Genomic DNA, 18,035 nt, shown 5'->3' with positions numbered 1-18,035 from the left:
CAACGCAGGAATCTTTTCACCCAACACAAGGCTCAAACTCACGTCTCTGAGCATCTGAGATTAAGAGTCTTATGCTCTACTGACTGAGCTATCCCAGCATCTTCCCACCTAGCCAAGGAATGGGCAACCAGATCAAAGGACAAAGGAAGGAGTGAGACTGTGTTTGAAGAGTGCTGGACACAGATGCGTCCAGCCCAGCCAGACCCAAAGTGTGCCTGCGAATGGGGCCAAGATAAATCTCCTTCAGTAGGGCAGCCAGATCAAGAACGGTGATTTTAAAAGCACAACTCCCTGCTGTTACGCATGTCCTGGAGAGAACCTACCTGTGTGCACTGAAGCAGCGGGGTGGCACACTTGGAACTCATCAGCCCCTGAAGCACCTGCCGGAGACCCTTGCGCAACTCCAAGGTGAGGACTTCCCGCCACTTGGCCTTGTCACTGCCGCAGCAGGGCCGGCAAGCGTATATGACGCTCTCGGGTAAGTTGGACAAGATCTCATAGCCTTCATCTGTAAGAGAGGGGGGTGGGAACACATCAGAGATGCCCAGACTTAGCCCAAAGACTGTTATGCTGTTCTCAGGCTACCCTGCTGCACTCATCAACGCTAGCAAGATGGGCAGGCATATGCTGTCAAGGGAAAGACCTAGCCAGAAGGTCAAAAAGGGGAGCATATCACAGGCAATTTAACAGAGGCTGCGACTTGCATTTGCCTCTCAATTGCCTCTGTTGTCCTCTCCTGACTCTGCCACAACTCTCCCCCACATTATTTCTCCTCCCTGCCATTTGAGATGTAAGCAGGTAGGCAGATGTGAAGGAGGGAGAGGGATCTGTGATGCAGCAGAACAAACCTGAGAGTCCCTCACACTTGGCATGAACCCAGTGGTCACACTTGGCACACTGCATCATCTTGCTCTCGTAGTCATTGTCTTCATAGCAGTGCAAGCAGATTGGGCAGTAGTTACCTGGATGGGAAAAGAGGGAGGCAGAGAACAAACTAATGGAATCTTCTTCTGCAGGTCAGGTGAGATTCAAAGCCCTCCCAAAATGAGCTGTGTATTCATTCCCCCTTTATTTATTTGCTCCATATATATCCGACACCTTCTGAGTCCAAAATCAGACAAGCTAATCAATATAAAACAATGAAATGCAGTATAAACAGCATCATCAATCTACGCTTTGGAAAGTTGTTTGCCTGTTCGCTATGCATCAGGACACCTCTTCAGATACCGCATCCCAATTTGACATGATGGTTCCTGAGATCAAGGAGCAGGCTTCTGTCTATGATTGGATACAATTTTGAATTAAGACTTAAGAATTAAGATCTTAAACACCAATTTCAAAACTTCACTGATGTTCTGGTTTCTTAGAATCCAGGTACAAGGCTGCTTGTAAAACATAAAAAAACTCAAACAGGACAGCCTCTACATCAACTGCATAATTTTTTAAAAACAAAATAAAAATGTAGGATTTCTAAAAGTCTAGGATTTGCCTGCCATCTGAACATCACCAGAACAGGCATCTGTCAAGCCTCCTTGGGGAAGCCATGGCAAGGTGAGAGGCCAACCCCCCAAAAAAGCTTTCTCTCCCCCCCCCCAGTAGCTGCCCATTAAATCCCAGAAGAGGAGAGGCCCCTGGAAGAGAAGTTTCAGAGGACAATGTAAATGAACGGGTGAACTAGTAGGAAAGAAAGAGTACAACAACTATTTGGGTCGCAGTGCTGTGTAAGGCTTTGCTGTCTAGGGCTAAGGAAGACACGCATTGTGTGAGCAAAATATGTGAACTTGTTTGTGGAATGTCAGCCCCTCGCAATGCCTTACCTGACACAGCTCAAACTGAAACCCATGGCATTTCCCAGGCAATTCCGCTATGCTCACCTTTATCGTAGAGCACAGAGCAGGCAGAGCACAAGCTGTAGTCACTAGACCACTCTGTGTCCCAGTTCTTCCCTGGAGCTGTCCCGCAACTCTTACAGCGGATGCAGGCCGAACAGATCTGAATAGGGAGAGGATGAAGGAGACAGGTTAGCAGCCGCAACACAAGCGAGGGAAGGCTCTGCCGAACTAGAGGGGTGCTGGGAATCTGCAAGACACTTACCCAGCCCTTCCTCTTACGGAAAGGTTTAGTGGGGTAGTTGGGCCCAAGGCAAGCCAGGTGATAGCAGTTCCTGCAGCGCTCACACTCCAGCAGTTGCTGCGGCAGGTTGAGGAACAAGGAGAGGGAAAGTAGGCCATTACGCACATTTTTGGGGCAGGAATTCATTGCAACTAATCACAGGTACGACAGAAATCCCAATGAGAAATGCAAAGACAGGCAGAAGAGAACAAAGCAAAGCAGGTGTATATGCCTCTGCTTTTACAGAGGTGATCAAAATGCAAAGAGCAGGCCATGGCTCTTGGTTTCACATGTAGGAACCTACCCGGGAAATCAGGTTCTTGGGATCCCTTTCAAACCAAAGGGTCATGGCATCAGATATCATGATAAAGATGCTTCTCCTTACCATCCCTGTCCAAACTTCTCCCCATGATGTTATGGATATAACTTCACCTGCCTTTAATGCATAAAATCTTGGGGTCATGCATTCCTCTCATTCCTATTCTTCAGACAACCAAGACACTGCCAAACCCTCCTTGTTCCTCTTTAAAACACTTAGATATCCCCTTTCCTTGCATGCTGCTAAAAACCTTTGCTCACACTCTAGTTGAGGGGCGACGGGGGTGTCTTTTTCTTCTTCTTTTAAATGCCTAGGGTTACACTGCTTTGTGGGTAATCTCTTGGGACCTGCATTCCTGAAGTGGTGAGGCCACCCCTTCCATCTCCAGCTGTGTTTTGTGTAGGGATCACGAGAGCATGGGAGGGGTGTGCAGCCCCTGGAAGGAGCCATGTTTACTTCCACAGACCCTCCCCCCTTGCACAGATCACACACTGGAAAAAACACTCCGCCTTACCTTGGATGCCTTGTTTTTGCGGCCGCAGACGTGGCAGAATTTGCAGCGGCGACAACACCAGCTTTCCTCCTGATCGGGCAATGGCTGTTCATCCTCCTCCAGGCAGAAGGTGTGGAAGGGGTCGCAGCACACCTGGCAGAACACGAGCTGCAAAGCACATGGTGGGCAGATGCATTAGATGCGCTTTGATACACGGAAGCCAGAAACTCTCTGCAAGTCAGAAGCAACCCCAATGTCCCCCACCCTGTTCCAGGTACAAAACAAGGCCTGGTCTATTTGCTATGCATTTGTATCCCAATTAGGCATGATGGTTCCTGAGATCAAGGAGCAGGTTTTTATCTATGTTTGGATACAAGGCCTCAAGTGCTCCCCCTTCCCAACCTTCTGAATGGGGCTCGCAATCCGTTCCCTCCACCCCACACAACTGAGATGCTGGAAATCCCAGAATGCAGGTATCGTCACCCCATTCCTCAAAACCTACCTGATGGAACCCCTTGCTAGCACACAGCAGGCACACCACCTGCGTGGTGACCGGCACCGAGGTGAGGATGCTGAGGCCACCCATCAGCCAGACGTTCTCCAGGTCACAGTCCTCCTACAAGAGACACAGGTGGGGGGGGCAGAGGGATAGCTGTGAAAAGAGCTAGATGGAGCAAATCTCTGAATTGAAAGGGATTGGAGATCATCAAGCCCAGAGGTGGGGAACCTGTGGCTCTTTTAAGCGTTACTGGATTGAAACTCCCATCATTCTTGGCCTTTGACCACGAATGGCTGGGGTTGCCAAGACCTGTGGCCACTGCTTTAAGCTCACTGCAGCCTCCTCTCCTCTCTCTTCCTACCCTGCTTGTACGAAAGCAGTGCTTCCAAGCAGCTAGGAAAAAAGCCGGAGCATTTCTGGCAGTACCATCAAGTTAGACATACCTGTGCTCTTCAAAGTACAATGGGTATGTGTGATTTGTGAATGAGGGGTAGGTTGGGGGCAGATTTTATGGTGTTCTGGCTCATTTGCAGTTGGCTGAGCTTGAATCGCACCAGCAGAAAGCAGATATTAAAAAAGGTGTTACATCAGATTAAGGCTTTGATTATTATTATTATTATTATTATTATTATTATTATTATTATTATTATATTTGCAGGAAGATGTGCAGGGGTGCCCAAAAGAGCATTTTGTGGCCCATTATTTGTCTCGTGTTTCAATATCATCATTTCAAAGATGCATCTCTCAAACAAGATACTCCCCACCCCACACCTTGAAATCAACTCTGAGCCTGTGGATGCCATCCGTGGATTTCTGCTTCCCGTTCCAGCCGTTGGAGACAGATGGGAGTGTGCCAGATGATGGGACATCCTATGGAAGGAAGGGACAGAGAGGCAAGTGAACAGAGTCCAGCAGGAAATGCAATGTGTGGTCATTTCCCTAAAGAGGGTGAAAGCTCAGACCAAGAGGAAAAGGAAACAGGAGGTTGTATCCCAGGCTAGTTCTACACAAGAGCAGATCTGCTGAGATTAATGGGCATGACCAATTGAGGTCTATCAATTTTAATGGGTCAATTGCAAGCAAATCTTAGCTGGATACAAACCAGGATTTCTATGTTCCTCTAGTTGTTGCTGGACTCTAACTCCAGCACAGCCAATGGTAAGGATGGTGAGACAGATGGAGGGCTTCTAGCCCTGGAAGAGGTCATTCTGAAGGAAGGCATAGTTGGCTAGCTGGCTGAACCCTGAATAGAAACACTCCACAATTCTGGGTGTTTTTCTGCAGGACCAATTTGCATTTATAGGCTGCTTTCCTCATGCTCAAAGCTAGTGATATACCAAAAGAAGAAGAATATTAAAAAAAAAAAAAACACCAGCAAGGAAATACCAAAACTGAAAAACCTCTCATCAAACCTCAGCAGCCATCAAATAAAGTCTGGACTGTCTATGGGTTACCTCAGCAGCCTAGAGACTTCTGAAAGATGCAGGTTTTTAAAGACCTGCTTTGGAGATTCGGTTTTGGCCCTTGAAGTCACGGCCTCTTCCCAAAGACAACAACTTGATATTGGGAACAAACACATAGACACACTCAGTCAAAAGGCACTTTTTTACACTAAATCTTTGGGCTGAGTTGTCCTCCGCTGCCCACAAAGGGCTATAATGGTGGAATAAAATGTGGATCACAATAAAACTGCTGCATTTTAAAAAATAAATGTGGGCTAGTCCCTGCCCGCTCTGACTTAATCCTTGCCCAAGCCTCACCTTCTCTGGCCTTTTTCTGGCCTTCAGCTGCACCACAGGCTGGAGGGGGGTCCTGCGGGGCCGACTCTGCTCCTCCGAATCCATGGGAAGCAGATCTGGAAATAAAAGCAGGAACTGCCGGTCAACCAGCTCTTTTCTTCCCTGTCAGCTTTGATCAGTCCCAAACTGGATAAGGTCCTATTCTTGTTCTCGAAAGCACAGCAACTCAGCTAGCCTTTACCACAGGGCGTAGGAACCTTTGGCTCTCCGCAAGCTGGTTGGACTGCAGTTCCCATCCACCCTGGTCAGCATGACCAATGGCCAGGGATGGGGAAAGGTGTAGTCCAACATAATCTAGAGCAGTGTTTCTCAACCTTGAGTCCCCAGTTATTGTTGGGCTACAACTCCCATCATCTCTGACCACTGGTGCTGATAGCTAAGGAATGATGGGAGTTGTAGTGCAACAACAGGAGGGGACACAAGCTTGAGAAACACTGATATAGAGGGTCAAAGATTCCGCCATCCTGCTTTACAGCATGCTTGGGAATTAGCATGAGTAGTGGCAGGCAAGAACTCCTGCCTGACTCCATTCGCAGGCCTCAGACAATGGCACATCCCCAGAGCATTTGCTCCCCACTGACACAGAAGAGGTGTGCAGGGTTCAGCTAAGCCCATTATATGGGGTAGGGTGGCTCACACAGCCACAGAACAACAAAGGCTGCTTCACACACAGCCAAAATCATCCAGAAAAGTTAACTTGATGTGGTCCAAGTCCAGCAAGGCACACTGACCCTGCCACACAAATGTCATGGGAAGTTGCAATGAGCCTGCAGCAACATTATTCCTTTGTAGGATTGGTGCACGGGGCTATCTACATGCAGGATTAATGCAAAGCAGCCTTGAATTCTCCCCCCCTCTCTCACCTGAGTCCCGGGAGGATTTCCGGCGATGCGTGGCTGAGCCGGACACCATCTCTTTTTCCGAGTCAGAGGATTCAAAGATGTCATAGGAAGGCCTCTGCTTGACGCAGCGCCGAGCCGACTTGCGCTGCAGCAGGGAGTCTTGCTCCGCTGTCTCCGTGGCCCCCAGCATGACTTCCCAGGGGGCTGGGAACTCCTCTTGAGAATCCTCCGAATCCCAGGGGACGATGGGCTTCACTACCGTACGGCCTGGAGACAAAGGCATGGAGTGAGCAGTCTCACGAGGCGGGTGCTGTCTGGGAGGACCAGATTCTCCCATTCACCTCCACCCTGCCACACACTCTTCAGAAGGGTTGGCATCATTTCAAGGGATGTGGGAGAGATAACCACTAATATTGTGCACATCAGAGCAGGGCAAGGCTGGTGTCGTGTGGTGTAGGGGGTTAGAATGCTGGGTTAGGAAGTCTGCACTCAGTCATGAGGCTCCTTACATGACCTTGGGCTAGTCACCATCTCTCAACCTCGCCAGGTTGTTGTGAGGAACAACCACGTATACCCTTTACCCTAGCATTTGGCGCTTGAGATAAATATTTTCAAGATCCACTCAATTCTTGTGACTGCAATTTGTTTCAAGCTGTATTTTAAATGGTTGCTACCCGTTCTAGGACCTTAGGGTGAATGGTGGGTAATTATTAATATTAATAGCAATAATAATAACTTTGAGCTCCCTGGAGGAAAGGCAGGATACAAATTTAACAAAAGAAATAACACACCTCGTAACAGCTCTTAATTTGCTGAGCTCCCTGGGGGTGAGTGTTAGAAACTGAGATATGAAAGATAGGGGCTAAATAGCACCTTAAATGTAGGTTATGGGCGCAACAACAGAATGTCTAGGTGCGCTTTTTTATGACAAGAATACAGTGCTGAAAATGAATGAACTGCAGCTAAAATATTATGTTCATTTTTCACATGGTCTAGTTCTTCTCCTGCCCACCCCCCTAATATTCTTAAGAGGGTCTCTTCTCCAGTCTTCAGAGAGTAGCTGGAAGTGGGGAGGTAGAAAAAGGTCTTCCTTTCCTTCCACTCTGCAGTTTTAATCTGAAATCTTAGGCGCAGTACTGCGCCCAGAGCGCAGAAACTGCTCTGAACACTGCCTGGGGTGCAAAATAGCAATACTATCCAGGATTTCACTTTTGGCAAAGTCTTATTAATAAGCTCACTTACCTTACAGAAGTCTTATATTTCCCTCTTCTTCAACTGCTCATTTATTTCTCCCCTCCCTCCTAACATTCTGGTTCTGAGAGTATCTCTCTGTCCCTCCTGATATAATGATTTTGCTGTGGCTCCACCCTACCTTTCTCAATAGGCAGGCAAAACTGATTCTTTTCCCCCAGGGAGAATCTGGCAGTCTCTTCAACTACCTCATTTCCAATACAAAAGCTAGTTAAGCATTCACCTGGCCAGGACTGGGTCTGGGCCATTGTTCCCATCACAAGGATTTCAAGGCAGCTTGAGTGTTGCCAGCAAAACCTCCCTACAAACTCCAGAAGGGAAGCTGTGATGCAGCACAAGACTCTGCAGGCCTACTCAGAAGTAAGTTCATTTAAATGCACAAGGGGATTGCAGCCCAGGTTGGTAGCAGCAACCATTTTTTTTAAAAAATAAAAATTGCATCTTAAAATCTAACAGCCTGAAAGACCACAGTACTCAAAGCAGACAGTCATGAAACTTTAGCTGCAGGGAATCTGTCTTCTTAGTCTTACAAAACTCTTTCTGGGTGTCTTTGCTATATTAATTCATCACCCCCAAATCCCCCCCTTTTTTGCATTGCACCCCTTCCCTTACATTGCATGTGAAATTAATTACAAACTCCAGAGATCAACCCTTTTTCTTGGGGGTGGGGGGGTTAGTAAAGACCCCTGCCTCAGTTTCCATATTAGATGCAGTGATGGGGCAGGGAAGGAACAGACACAGGTCAGGGAAAGGGGGAACCCCCCTTGCAGGGCTTCAATGTTGAGGCTGAAATTTATAGCTGCCTTCCCCCCCCCCCCACTGAGTATAGAGAGGTCAGGAGTCTTGGCTTCCGCTGCTACAGCCATCTTTCTGCCCAGAGCTGATCCAATAAAACCCGTCCCACCTCCTTGCTTTTCCCTCCCTCCCTCCCTGCCCCCCACCCCCAAATCGCAGCCTTCTTCCCAAGATCATCTGCTCACATAATCAGTGCTTCTTCAGTCTGCAGGCAAGAAATGCCATTTCCCACACAAACACCAGGCAGGGCTCGTGCTTGGTTCAACCTGGAATGGCTTCCCTGGGAGAACCAGGCCCCACCTCTTCCTGAGGCAAGCCCACTTCCCCCTCCCCATCCACAAGCTGGGAAGAGATCACATTCCCCCAATCCTCAAATCCATTGTCCCGGAACTATCTGTTGTGGTTTGCAGGGCTCCACCTATCTTTGTCCTTGACCAGCAAATTCCACCCAGTCTGTCTGTGCTTCCTCTACTCACTTTCAAAACCTAGCAGCCTCCATTGCCCCCAGCAAAAAGTAGAAGAGGGAGAAGGAGGAAGGGGGCAGATTACCCTCTCCATTATAGCACAATGGTTCTCAACCTGTTTGAATGATGGGATTGCTGTCCTTACAGCCATCTCATTTTATGGCTGTGTTTACTCCATACATTTAAAGCACAACACGCACAACCCCTCACAAAAGGAAAGGAATCTTAGGGACTGCAGTTTGTTAAGGGTGCTGGGCAGTGAAAGGGGTGAACTACAGTTTCCAGGATTCTTTGCAGGGGGGGACATAATGTGCTTTAAATACATGGTGCACATGAAGTCTTTTAAGAGGACAGGTCCCTGCCCTGAGAAGCTTACACTCTTATTATTCAGAAACAGGGTGGGAAACAGGCAAGAGAAGGAAGGGGAAGTGGAGGGGAAGGAGAAAATGTGATCATCTGAATTAAGAAATTATCTTAGAGAAGGCTTATAGTAGGGAATAAGAACTGGGGTTAGGGAGGGGGATTGCTGCTAAAGGAGCAGTTGACATCACAGCTTGGTGTTCTTCCTTCCTTTGTATATACACAAAAAGAAAGCCATTCAAACAAAGCCTTTATCATGGAACGGACTCCCTCAGAAGGTGGTTTTTAATCAGAGGTTGGGTGGGCATCTGTTATGGATGCTTTACATATTTCTTATAACACTTTAGTTGAGATTACAGTCGTACCTCGGCTCCCAAATGCCTTGGGAGTCGAACGTTCCGGCTCCCGAACGATCGAAAACCAGAAGTGAGTGTTCCGGTTTGCGAACGTTCTTTTAGAAGCCGAATGTCCGACAGGGTTTCCGCAGCTTCTGATTGGCTGCAGGACCTTCCTGCAGCCAATCAGAAGCCGCGCTTTGGAAGTCAAATGTTTCAGAAGTCGAATGGACTTCCGGAACGAATTCTGTTCTACTTCCAAGGTACGACTGCACTGCATTGGGCTAGATGACCCCATGGGCCTTAGGCCCCTCCTGCCATCTGCAATATGGGGCTGGTCATGCTACCCTACCTCACAATGTTGTTGTTAAAAGAATGATCAAAAGGTAACGGATGCAAAGCACTTGGAAAGCAGTATACAAACGCTAGATAAAGGAGAACAGCATTTTAATAGTCATTTTCAGAGAGTTAAAAAGTTCCACATTGGCAGAGGGTCCCACAGAAATCTGCCCTGAGACAGAGTACAAGAAGGGTCAGTAAGAGCTTGTGGCTAGACATGGTGGAAGAAGGAAGGTCCGCCCCCTTTTGGAGATTTGATAGCTGTGGTTTTCCTCACAAGCGAAGGCTAAGAGTCACTGCAGGTCAGGTTCCAATGCCCCCACATTGATAGTACAGAGCAGTATAGCTGTCCGCCCTCTCTGCCCTGCCTCTCAAATCCCTCATTTGAGAAAACAAAAGGTCAGGGGATGTGATACTGTCTTTCTCTTTCTCTCGGGGTCCCTTGCTCTGCTGGCAAGGAGCTGTATTGGTGCCCATCCCCCAGGCGGAAAAATCACTTTATTACAATAGCTGCATTAGAAATTACTACATTTTATGAGAGCCAGGAACTCAAAAGCATGCAGAATGATGACAGGGTGAAGAGAAAGGGCACATAAACTTGCACGTCCTCATGCTGTGGACGGGGAGGCTGCTGCGCTTTATTTCTTACTCTAAAAGGCGACCGGATGATGAAATGAAATAATAATAATCACGGTTCAAGGACACATTCCAAGACCAGCACCTGCAACTTCCAGGGGAAGAGGACTCAACATCACTGCCCTCCCCAGCATTTCCCATTTGCTGCTGTCAGCCTCCTCTGGAGGAGAGATGAGGGAGATAGCTGTAAACAATCTAGCCTGGTGAGAAGACCCTCTCCTCATTTAAGACGGGCTGCTGGGGCTTTTTGGAATGCAGTAAGACCAGCAGTGGAACTTCCACCATCACTGCCCTCCCCAACATTTCCTTTTCGTCACAGGAAGCCACTCCCTGGAAGTCAGGATCCAGCTGCAAGTCATCTAGCCTGGCAAGAAGACCACTCCTCCTTCTCTGAATGCATTCAAGCCTCAACCAGAGCCAGGGCTTTTTCGGCCGTGGCCCCAATCTGGTGGAACACTCTGTCACAAGAGACTAGGGCCCTGCGGGACTTGACATCTTTCCGCAGGGCCTGCAAGACAGAGCTGTTCCACCAGGCCTTTGGCCAAAGCACAGTCTGACCCCCTCCTTCTATAATCCTCATAGAACTCTAGCCCGGTGGTTGCCATTAATTTGATTCCAAATTGATTTTAGAATGTATTTCAATTAATTGACTGTGATTTTATGTAAATTATGCTATTTTTACTGTTGAGAACCATGCACATATGGTTTTACTGTTGAGAACCATGCACAAATGCCACCTTGAGGCTCCTTGGAGGAAAGGTGGGATATAAATGCAATAAATAAACAAATTAAATATCGGTTCCAGCCAGGCAAAAGCACTCAAGCAGGGCTTGGAGTAGAGCCAGTAAAGGCTGGAGCCAGCAGAGGTAGTGGGAGAATCTTCTGGGTCAGGAGGAATGGGCACTTTTGGCTTGTGGGACTGAGATTCCCCACTCCTGATCTAGGAAAAACAGCACTTTTCAGTGGAATGACACCTGCAGACAATATACACAGGAGTCAATTGAGACTTGGGGGCAGCATACACACTAATCTTTAAAGCACATTCCTCTCAAAGAATTCTGGGCACTGTAGTTTATTAAGGGCTGCTGGGAATTGCAACTCTGAGTGCCCAGAATCCTTTGAGGGAAAGAATGTGCTTTACAGTTATAGTGTGCATACAGTCAAAGTCATGAGTAAGTTAAGCTGTTGTCTACTCAATGGAGGATGATAGCTCAGCAGTAGATCACCTGGGTCACTGGGTCAACCCTTGGTGTCACCAGTTAGAGGGATCAGAAAGACCTATTCCTGAGACCCTGGAGTAGCCCACGTGATGCCCTTCAGATCCTTTGGACCACAACTCCTACCAGTGCCACTAGGGATTACCAATAGTCAGGGATGCTGTAGACCAGCAATATCTGGAGGGCACCAGGTTGGAGAAAGCCATCGTAAACAAGTACATTTGCCCTTGTATAAGGCTGCTTCCTATGTTCCATATGATTAGAGGTGCCTTACTTTGCAAGGAGACCCCTATCTCAGTAGTATAGAGGGGTGTTTTTTTTAATAGATCTGACAATACCCACAGTAATGATCAGGAAAAAAGAAAAGAGGTTACCAGCCTGCAGAGCTTTCGATCTCTCACAATGGGACATGTCCCAGTCCTGCGGTGGAGCTCAGCAGGAGAGGAGCCAAGGAAGTGGGTTGCCCATCCCACTAGGAGGGCACTGTGTCTCAGTCTACTTATTCCTTCCTGGTGGTGTGAATGGAAGAGGCAACCCATATCCGGGTCCTCTCCTCCATTGCAAGGTAAAGGCAGATTCCAAACAGGAACTCAAATATGAATTTGCGGCAAGAGCCACTGTTATGGAAATGTTATAATTTAATAAAATTCCAGCACACTTTTTGGATGTTAGCATCCTATTTAAAAAATGGAGCAAAGCATTGCAGGTCTCTCTCTCTCCCTCTCTTATATGTCCTGAGCTCTTGGAACTGGACAGGCTACAAATCTAAATCAGCCAAATGAAAAGCCAGTCCCTAAAATGAACAATCAGAGTGGCTAAGGAACAAATCATCAAGAGCCCAGTTGCTACCATGCTTGGATGCCATCTGCACAGGTTTCCACAGGGCACAGAAGGCAGCTAAGCTGCAAAAGGAGCCCCAATGTATCACTGTGGCCACATGAGCTCTCTCTTTCACACACACATACACACAACTGATACTCCTGAACAAGCAGCACTAGAGGCTTATTGAAGGATTCTTTGGAACCTCCTATACGTTGAAGGTCGAAACAAGGACGCTACCTCTGTTCCAAACCTCATGGGGCACGTCCCAGGGAGAGAGATCAAAAGCAGCTACAGCGCTATGGAAGAAGTATCCACTGGCACCAAATGAGGTTGGAGTCACCTGAGCAGAGCACCTCGAGTTCTGCACAAGTGCAATGAAGCCACGGGATATAGGATGGGCCTGCTAGCACAAATCCTGTACACAGATGGTTACATTCAAGTCAGTTCTACTCAGAGCACACCTGCTGAAATTAACAGACCTAAGTTAGACATGCCCATTAAATTCCAGTGGGTTCATTCTGATTAATATTCTATTTATTTTCTGTATACACAAGATGTGTTCCTGACTTCACAGTTTTAAAAGTATACTGGTAAATGATGCATAAAAACCATTTTTTAAAGGGAATGCCCCAAATCCCCTGGAAGCAGGCAGAGTATCTTACATCTGTGGGAGAAGGACTCTTCCCTTCAGCGCAGTTACCATGGCTTGTGAATTGGACTTGTAAAGAAGCCTACAGATGTCACTAGCCTACGATTTCTTTTTACTACCAACCTTTAGTTGTATGCTAGCTGTGGAGAAGAGGGGAAAGACTCCTCTCTACAGCCAGCACAGAAGTAAATGCAGCCCACTAGACTCTTAGCAGGCTACTAAAAATATTTCCTTCTGCCAAGTGCCCTGATGGTGGAGGGACAGAGAGATCTGCCCCTTCTCTGGCAGTCTGGGGCTACCAGGAGAGTCATTAAACGCAAGACTGGCACTAAACACCCCGTTCTTTTTCTCTCTCTCCCCACCCAATATCCACGAGCTTCAACCTTTCTTCCCAGTCTCTGAAAGAGGCTTAGACACCAAATTTCAACTTCTTCACAAAACAGAGCTTGTTTAACAACGTGTAACAATTTAATACGTGAATTTGCAAAATATAACCCACCAATACACAATGCGAAGGACAATAAGTAAGTAGTAGCAGAAGAATTAAGTCCATTTGCACACACACCCCACTTTCCCACAGAAAGTTTTTGCCCAAAGCGGCTTACAGGAAGATAAAACAAACATAGCTGGTCATATCGATAAAAACAGTTAAAGATATATCAAAACACACAGTTTCAAAATGCACAGATAACGACAATGAAAACAGCAGCCCGGACTAACACAAAACTTTATAAGTGACGGACCACTAAACATCAAAAGCCTGTTAGAACAAGAATATGTCTTTTAAGTGCTGAATGTCATCATCCATTCCATCATGATGTAGAAACCAGTGCTTATTGCATTTCACGGCTGGGTATTCAGTACAGAACTCCTGCACCCAACCCCTACTCCACTGTATATGTGGGACTGGACCCAAAAGGTTTACACGCAGGTAGAAATATGTTCACAGAGCCCTTGGACCAGAAGATTGCAGTACGCAGGATAGTACGCACCCCGGAAATGATCTCTTTCAGCTTCTGCCTTCTGGAAGAAGGTATAGGGTTATAAAGACCATGACTAGCCGCCTGAGAAACAGTTTCTACGCAAATGGTTCTAAACGCAGCATAAGGAGTCTCTATAGTATATTGTATTTTAAAAGGGGGTTTCAGAGTTTTTAGGGGTTTTTGAATGTAGATTTTTCAATTTCATTGTTCTGTATGGGACAATGACAATAAAGATATCATATCGTATCGTAACGACACCAAGGAAGAGGCCACACATAATCACACAGCCAACTCACAGCAGCACATGATCAGTCCACCCAATCGTTACCTTTCTTAGAGAGCCGCTCCACCCGCCGCGCCTCGATCTTGTCGCACTTCCGATACCTGCCAGTTAGCCAGACATGACATGATCAGAGCAAAGAAATCAGCCACAAAGAAACTCATATCCGGTCCACCAGCGCAGGAGGAGCCGAAAGAACTCTGGCCCACACCCTCCCACCAAGGCAGCAAAGGGTCAGGCCCACAGTACGTGGTCTTGCTCAAAGCAGATAGAAGACTGTGGAGCTAGACACCGGCAGTGATGGACAGCTGGTCAAATACTCCTCAGTGGGGAAGAAAGCCCCATCTGAGAAAGGAAAGGCTCTTTTCTTGCCAGTGGCATTTATTTGTTTGTAAGAATTGTATGCTGCAATTTCATTGAAAATATCAAAGCAGTTTACAGCATATATAATAAAATACATGTGGTTTTTTAAATTAACCCCCCCCACGTACACAGCTATCAATTACAGAAGATGTATTCTTAATTGTCTGCATAAACCTAGCAGCAAGGAGAAGTTTAAGCTAATGCCTGAAGGTTAAAACAGAAGGTGCCTGCTGAATCTCTGCTGGAAGAGCTTTCCACAGGACTGGGGTTGTTTTATATATTATTGTTATTGTTGTTGTTGTTGTTGTTACTACTACTACTACTACTACTATTATTATTATACCACCCTTCATCATAAGATATCAGGGCGGTTCACAGAATAAAATGCAGGATACAAACAAGTAAAACAAAACAGCAAAGCAATAACATGTATAAATGCATGGTGTAGCCCATAGTAACTCAGGTCCTTCTTTTAAAATAACGTACTTCTAATCTCCGCAGCTATTGGAAACAGCAGGCGCCTCCAGATTTACTAATATTTTGTGGGAGGGATTGGTGTGCACAATTTACCAGTGGATTAAAGTGCTCTGCAGCCCTAGGGGCAACTAATCCACTTTTTTATTTTAAAAAAATCAGACTTTTTGGAGTTAGGGAAGTGATGGGAAAATGCATCATGGAATAAGATGCATAAACCACTCCACAAGCAGATCAGGATGGTTGCTCATTGTCATATAACCTCCCCACAAGCAAATCAGGACGTGTGCTCTATAAATAGGTTCCTGGGGGAGCCTAGTGCCCGTACAACAGATAGCCATCCTCTCACCTTCTTGCATGACAGAACTACCTCGGCTCAGAAACCTCTTCTGCATAGCTATTAGAAAAGTCCCATCCTCCTTGACACCTGCCCACCCTTCTGAGGATGACTCAAGCTAAGAGAGGGGGATGCAGCTTCCCGAGGCTATGTGGCACATCTCCAGGTTCCCCCCCCCCAAAAAAGGTGCTAGTCCCTGCTTTCTACCACTGCTGTTTAGATACCTCAACTTGAGATTAAACCAAACAGCTCACCTTTGCCAGAACTACCTGCATGCAAGAAGGTGAAGCTGTTGAGTTCACCATGATTAGCAGGTAAGGTGTGAGGAACCTTTTTCAGGCTGAGGATTGAGTTCCCTAATGGAATTCCAAGAGAAATGAATGGGAGCCGCTACCAAATATAGTGCAAGGGAAGAATAAGGATGAGGGCAGGAAACACTGCCCAAATAATCCTGATTCTGGATGGGCACCACCATTTTATTTCTGTTCTTCCACTCGATTTGGGCGCCATTTTATTTTAAGAATCCTGCGTAAGCTGCTTTTACAACTCCTATAAAGCGGGACGTAAGTATGCTAAATAAGGAAACCACCCAACCACTTCCAGACTTCACTGGAATTGGCACGTGGTTGGGCAAATATGCACCTGTGCTCCCCAATCCAACAAGAGACAAGCTGCTGTAGTATGCAAATCTCCATTGTCGAAATGGGGCAAACGTCTACACACTTACAGGCCTATCTTCCCTGCCTTAAGGCCTGGGAACTTGTTCTGCAAGTAGTGGCTGCCAAGGCATTGAGCAGGCAAGATTCTGCAGCCAAAACCGAGCTCTGCACGGGAGCTGCACAACTCCAGCATCTACCTAACCTCAGCCACAAAACCACTGGACGTCACCTATTTTCTTGGCTGGGCAGAGAACTCTTCGGTCATAGCTCCCAGTTCCCAAGCAGGACAGAAGAGAGAAGCCGGAGGGCAAAATTCAGCAAAGAACTGGGAACCCCCCAGGATATACTCACACGCAGCACTGCTTCTTGGTGTTTGGCCCGCCAAACTTCGGCTTGTCTAGGCAGTTGATGCACTCCCCACAGTCCTGCAGCTTCAGGCAGCCTTTGCACTTCCCGCAGCGCGTCATTCTGTTCTTCTTGCCGTGGTGGTGGTGGTGGTGATGGTGGGAGACGTGGCGACGCACAGGGGGTGGTGCGGCCTTGACGGCGGTATCTGTCTTCACTTGCTTCTGGTGGCCGCTTTCGCTCTCTGAGGCTGAGGAGGTCTCTGCGGAAGGGAAAGGTCAAAAAGATGACCGGAATGCAGCTCCATCTTGAGACCCCCAAGAGCATCTCTGTATGTCACCCAAATATTTCTATGGGCGCAAGGAAAGCTCGGTGCAGCCAACGTAAAAAGGACCAGGCCACAAAAGGGATCTGATTCACTTATTAGGTCAGAGAATCATAGGACTGTTGAGTTGGCAGGGACCTCTGGGGTCATCTAGTCCAACCCCCAACTCAGCTAAAGCATCCATGACAGGTGGCCATCCAACCTCTGCTTAGATACCTCCAAGGAAGGAGAGTCCACAATCTCCTAAAGGAGACCGTTCCACTGGTGAACAGCTTTCCAAAGAGTCGGACTTTTAATTAGGTAAGACTGTGTGCTATTGGCAAGAAGGGAACTCAGCCCATATAAAGGCTCCTGCATGTTCACTTTGGAACTAAAGGCTTAAGTATGGAACTGCTCCTCTCAAAGAAAGTACAGGCAACTCCTCGTTTATGTTTGTCTGATTGATGCCTAACCGCACAAATGCGCGGAAGTGAATTTTAAAATGACAAAACGGGCCTAGAAGGGCCCAGAAGGGGCAAAAAAGGCACGGAAACAGCACCCAGCAATCCCAGGGGCCTTTGCACCAACCTCTGAGGCCTGAAGAAAGTTGGAGTTTGAGCAATGAGGTTTGGAGTGAGGAACTGTTCAGACGAAAGTGCCCTCCCATGGGGCTTCTGTTGGAGGAGGCCCTGCCCCTCACCTCCATCAACTGGGCCTGGGCAATACAGTTGTACCTTGGTTGTCGAACGGAATCCGTTCCGGAAGTCCGTTCAACTTCCGAAAACGTTCGACAACCAAGGCACAGCTTCCAATTGGCTGCAGGAGCTTCATGCACCCAATCGGAAGCTGCGGAAGCCACACCAGATGTTTGGCTTCCAAAGAATGTTCGCAAACCAGAATACTCACTTCCGGGTTTGTGGCATTCGGGAGCCAAAACGTTCCGAATTGCAAGGCGTTCAGGATCCAAGCTACAACTGTATCTGGTTTTCAACATTGCAGTATATCACCAGCTAAAGATTGTGATATACTAATATACCACAATGTCTGAAATAAGGATGAGGCTATGTAGAAGCAATGGCTGGCTTAATGGTGTTTTTTTCACATTGTGATTTTTGCATAGCACAGACACATATACATCGTAAGTCATGATATATTGCCAAGTCAAAATTATGAAACTGGTATCACAATATAGACTTTGAACCGGTTTTGGATGCTATATCGCCCAGCCCTAACACACATCATGATTTGCAATATATTGCCAGGTGAAAAATTATGAAAGCGATAGAACGATACGAAATTCAAACCGGTTTTGGACGATATAGTGATATATTACCCAGCTCTACCATCAGTCCTAGCCA

General features: G+C 47.1%; 1 protein-coding gene across 2 annotated transcripts in view; it reads right to left on the bottom strand.

Moving 5' to 3' along the window:
• The window catches only part of KMT2B (lysine methyltransferase 2B), a 61,135-nt gene that overhangs the window by 21,014 nt on the left and 22,086 nt on the right, over positions 1-18,035 (bottom strand). For both annotated transcript variants that reach the window (XM_028742691.2, XM_077932072.1), the window contains exons 6-16: positions 16,380-16,635; positions 14,244-14,299; positions 6,086-6,331; positions 5,184-5,278; positions 4,195-4,293; positions 3,427-3,540; positions 2,946-3,092; positions 2,095-2,190; positions 1,875-1,992; positions 849-962; positions 324-508 (exon numbers count right to left, since the gene is read on the bottom strand). In XM_028742691.2, coding sequence (XP_028598524.2) covers positions 324-508; positions 849-962; positions 1,875-1,992; positions 2,095-2,190; positions 2,946-3,092; positions 3,427-3,540; positions 4,195-4,293; positions 5,184-5,278; positions 6,086-6,331; positions 14,244-14,299; positions 16,380-16,635 — 1,526 coding nt within the window. The remainder of the gene's footprint in view (positions 1-323; positions 509-848; positions 963-1,874; positions 1,993-2,094; positions 2,191-2,945; positions 3,093-3,426; positions 3,541-4,194; positions 4,294-5,183; positions 5,279-6,085; positions 6,332-14,243; positions 14,300-16,379; positions 16,636-18,035) is intronic.

The sequence above is a fragment of the Podarcis muralis genome, chromosome 7 (genome assembly GCF_964188315.1).
Source record: "Podarcis muralis chromosome 7, rPodMur119.hap1.1, whole genome shotgun sequence".
NCBI lineage: Eukaryota > Metazoa > Chordata > Lepidosauria > Squamata > Lacertidae > Podarcis > Podarcis muralis.
Note: the sequence above shows the minus strand (reverse complement) of the source record. Positions and strands in the feature narration are given on the sequence as shown.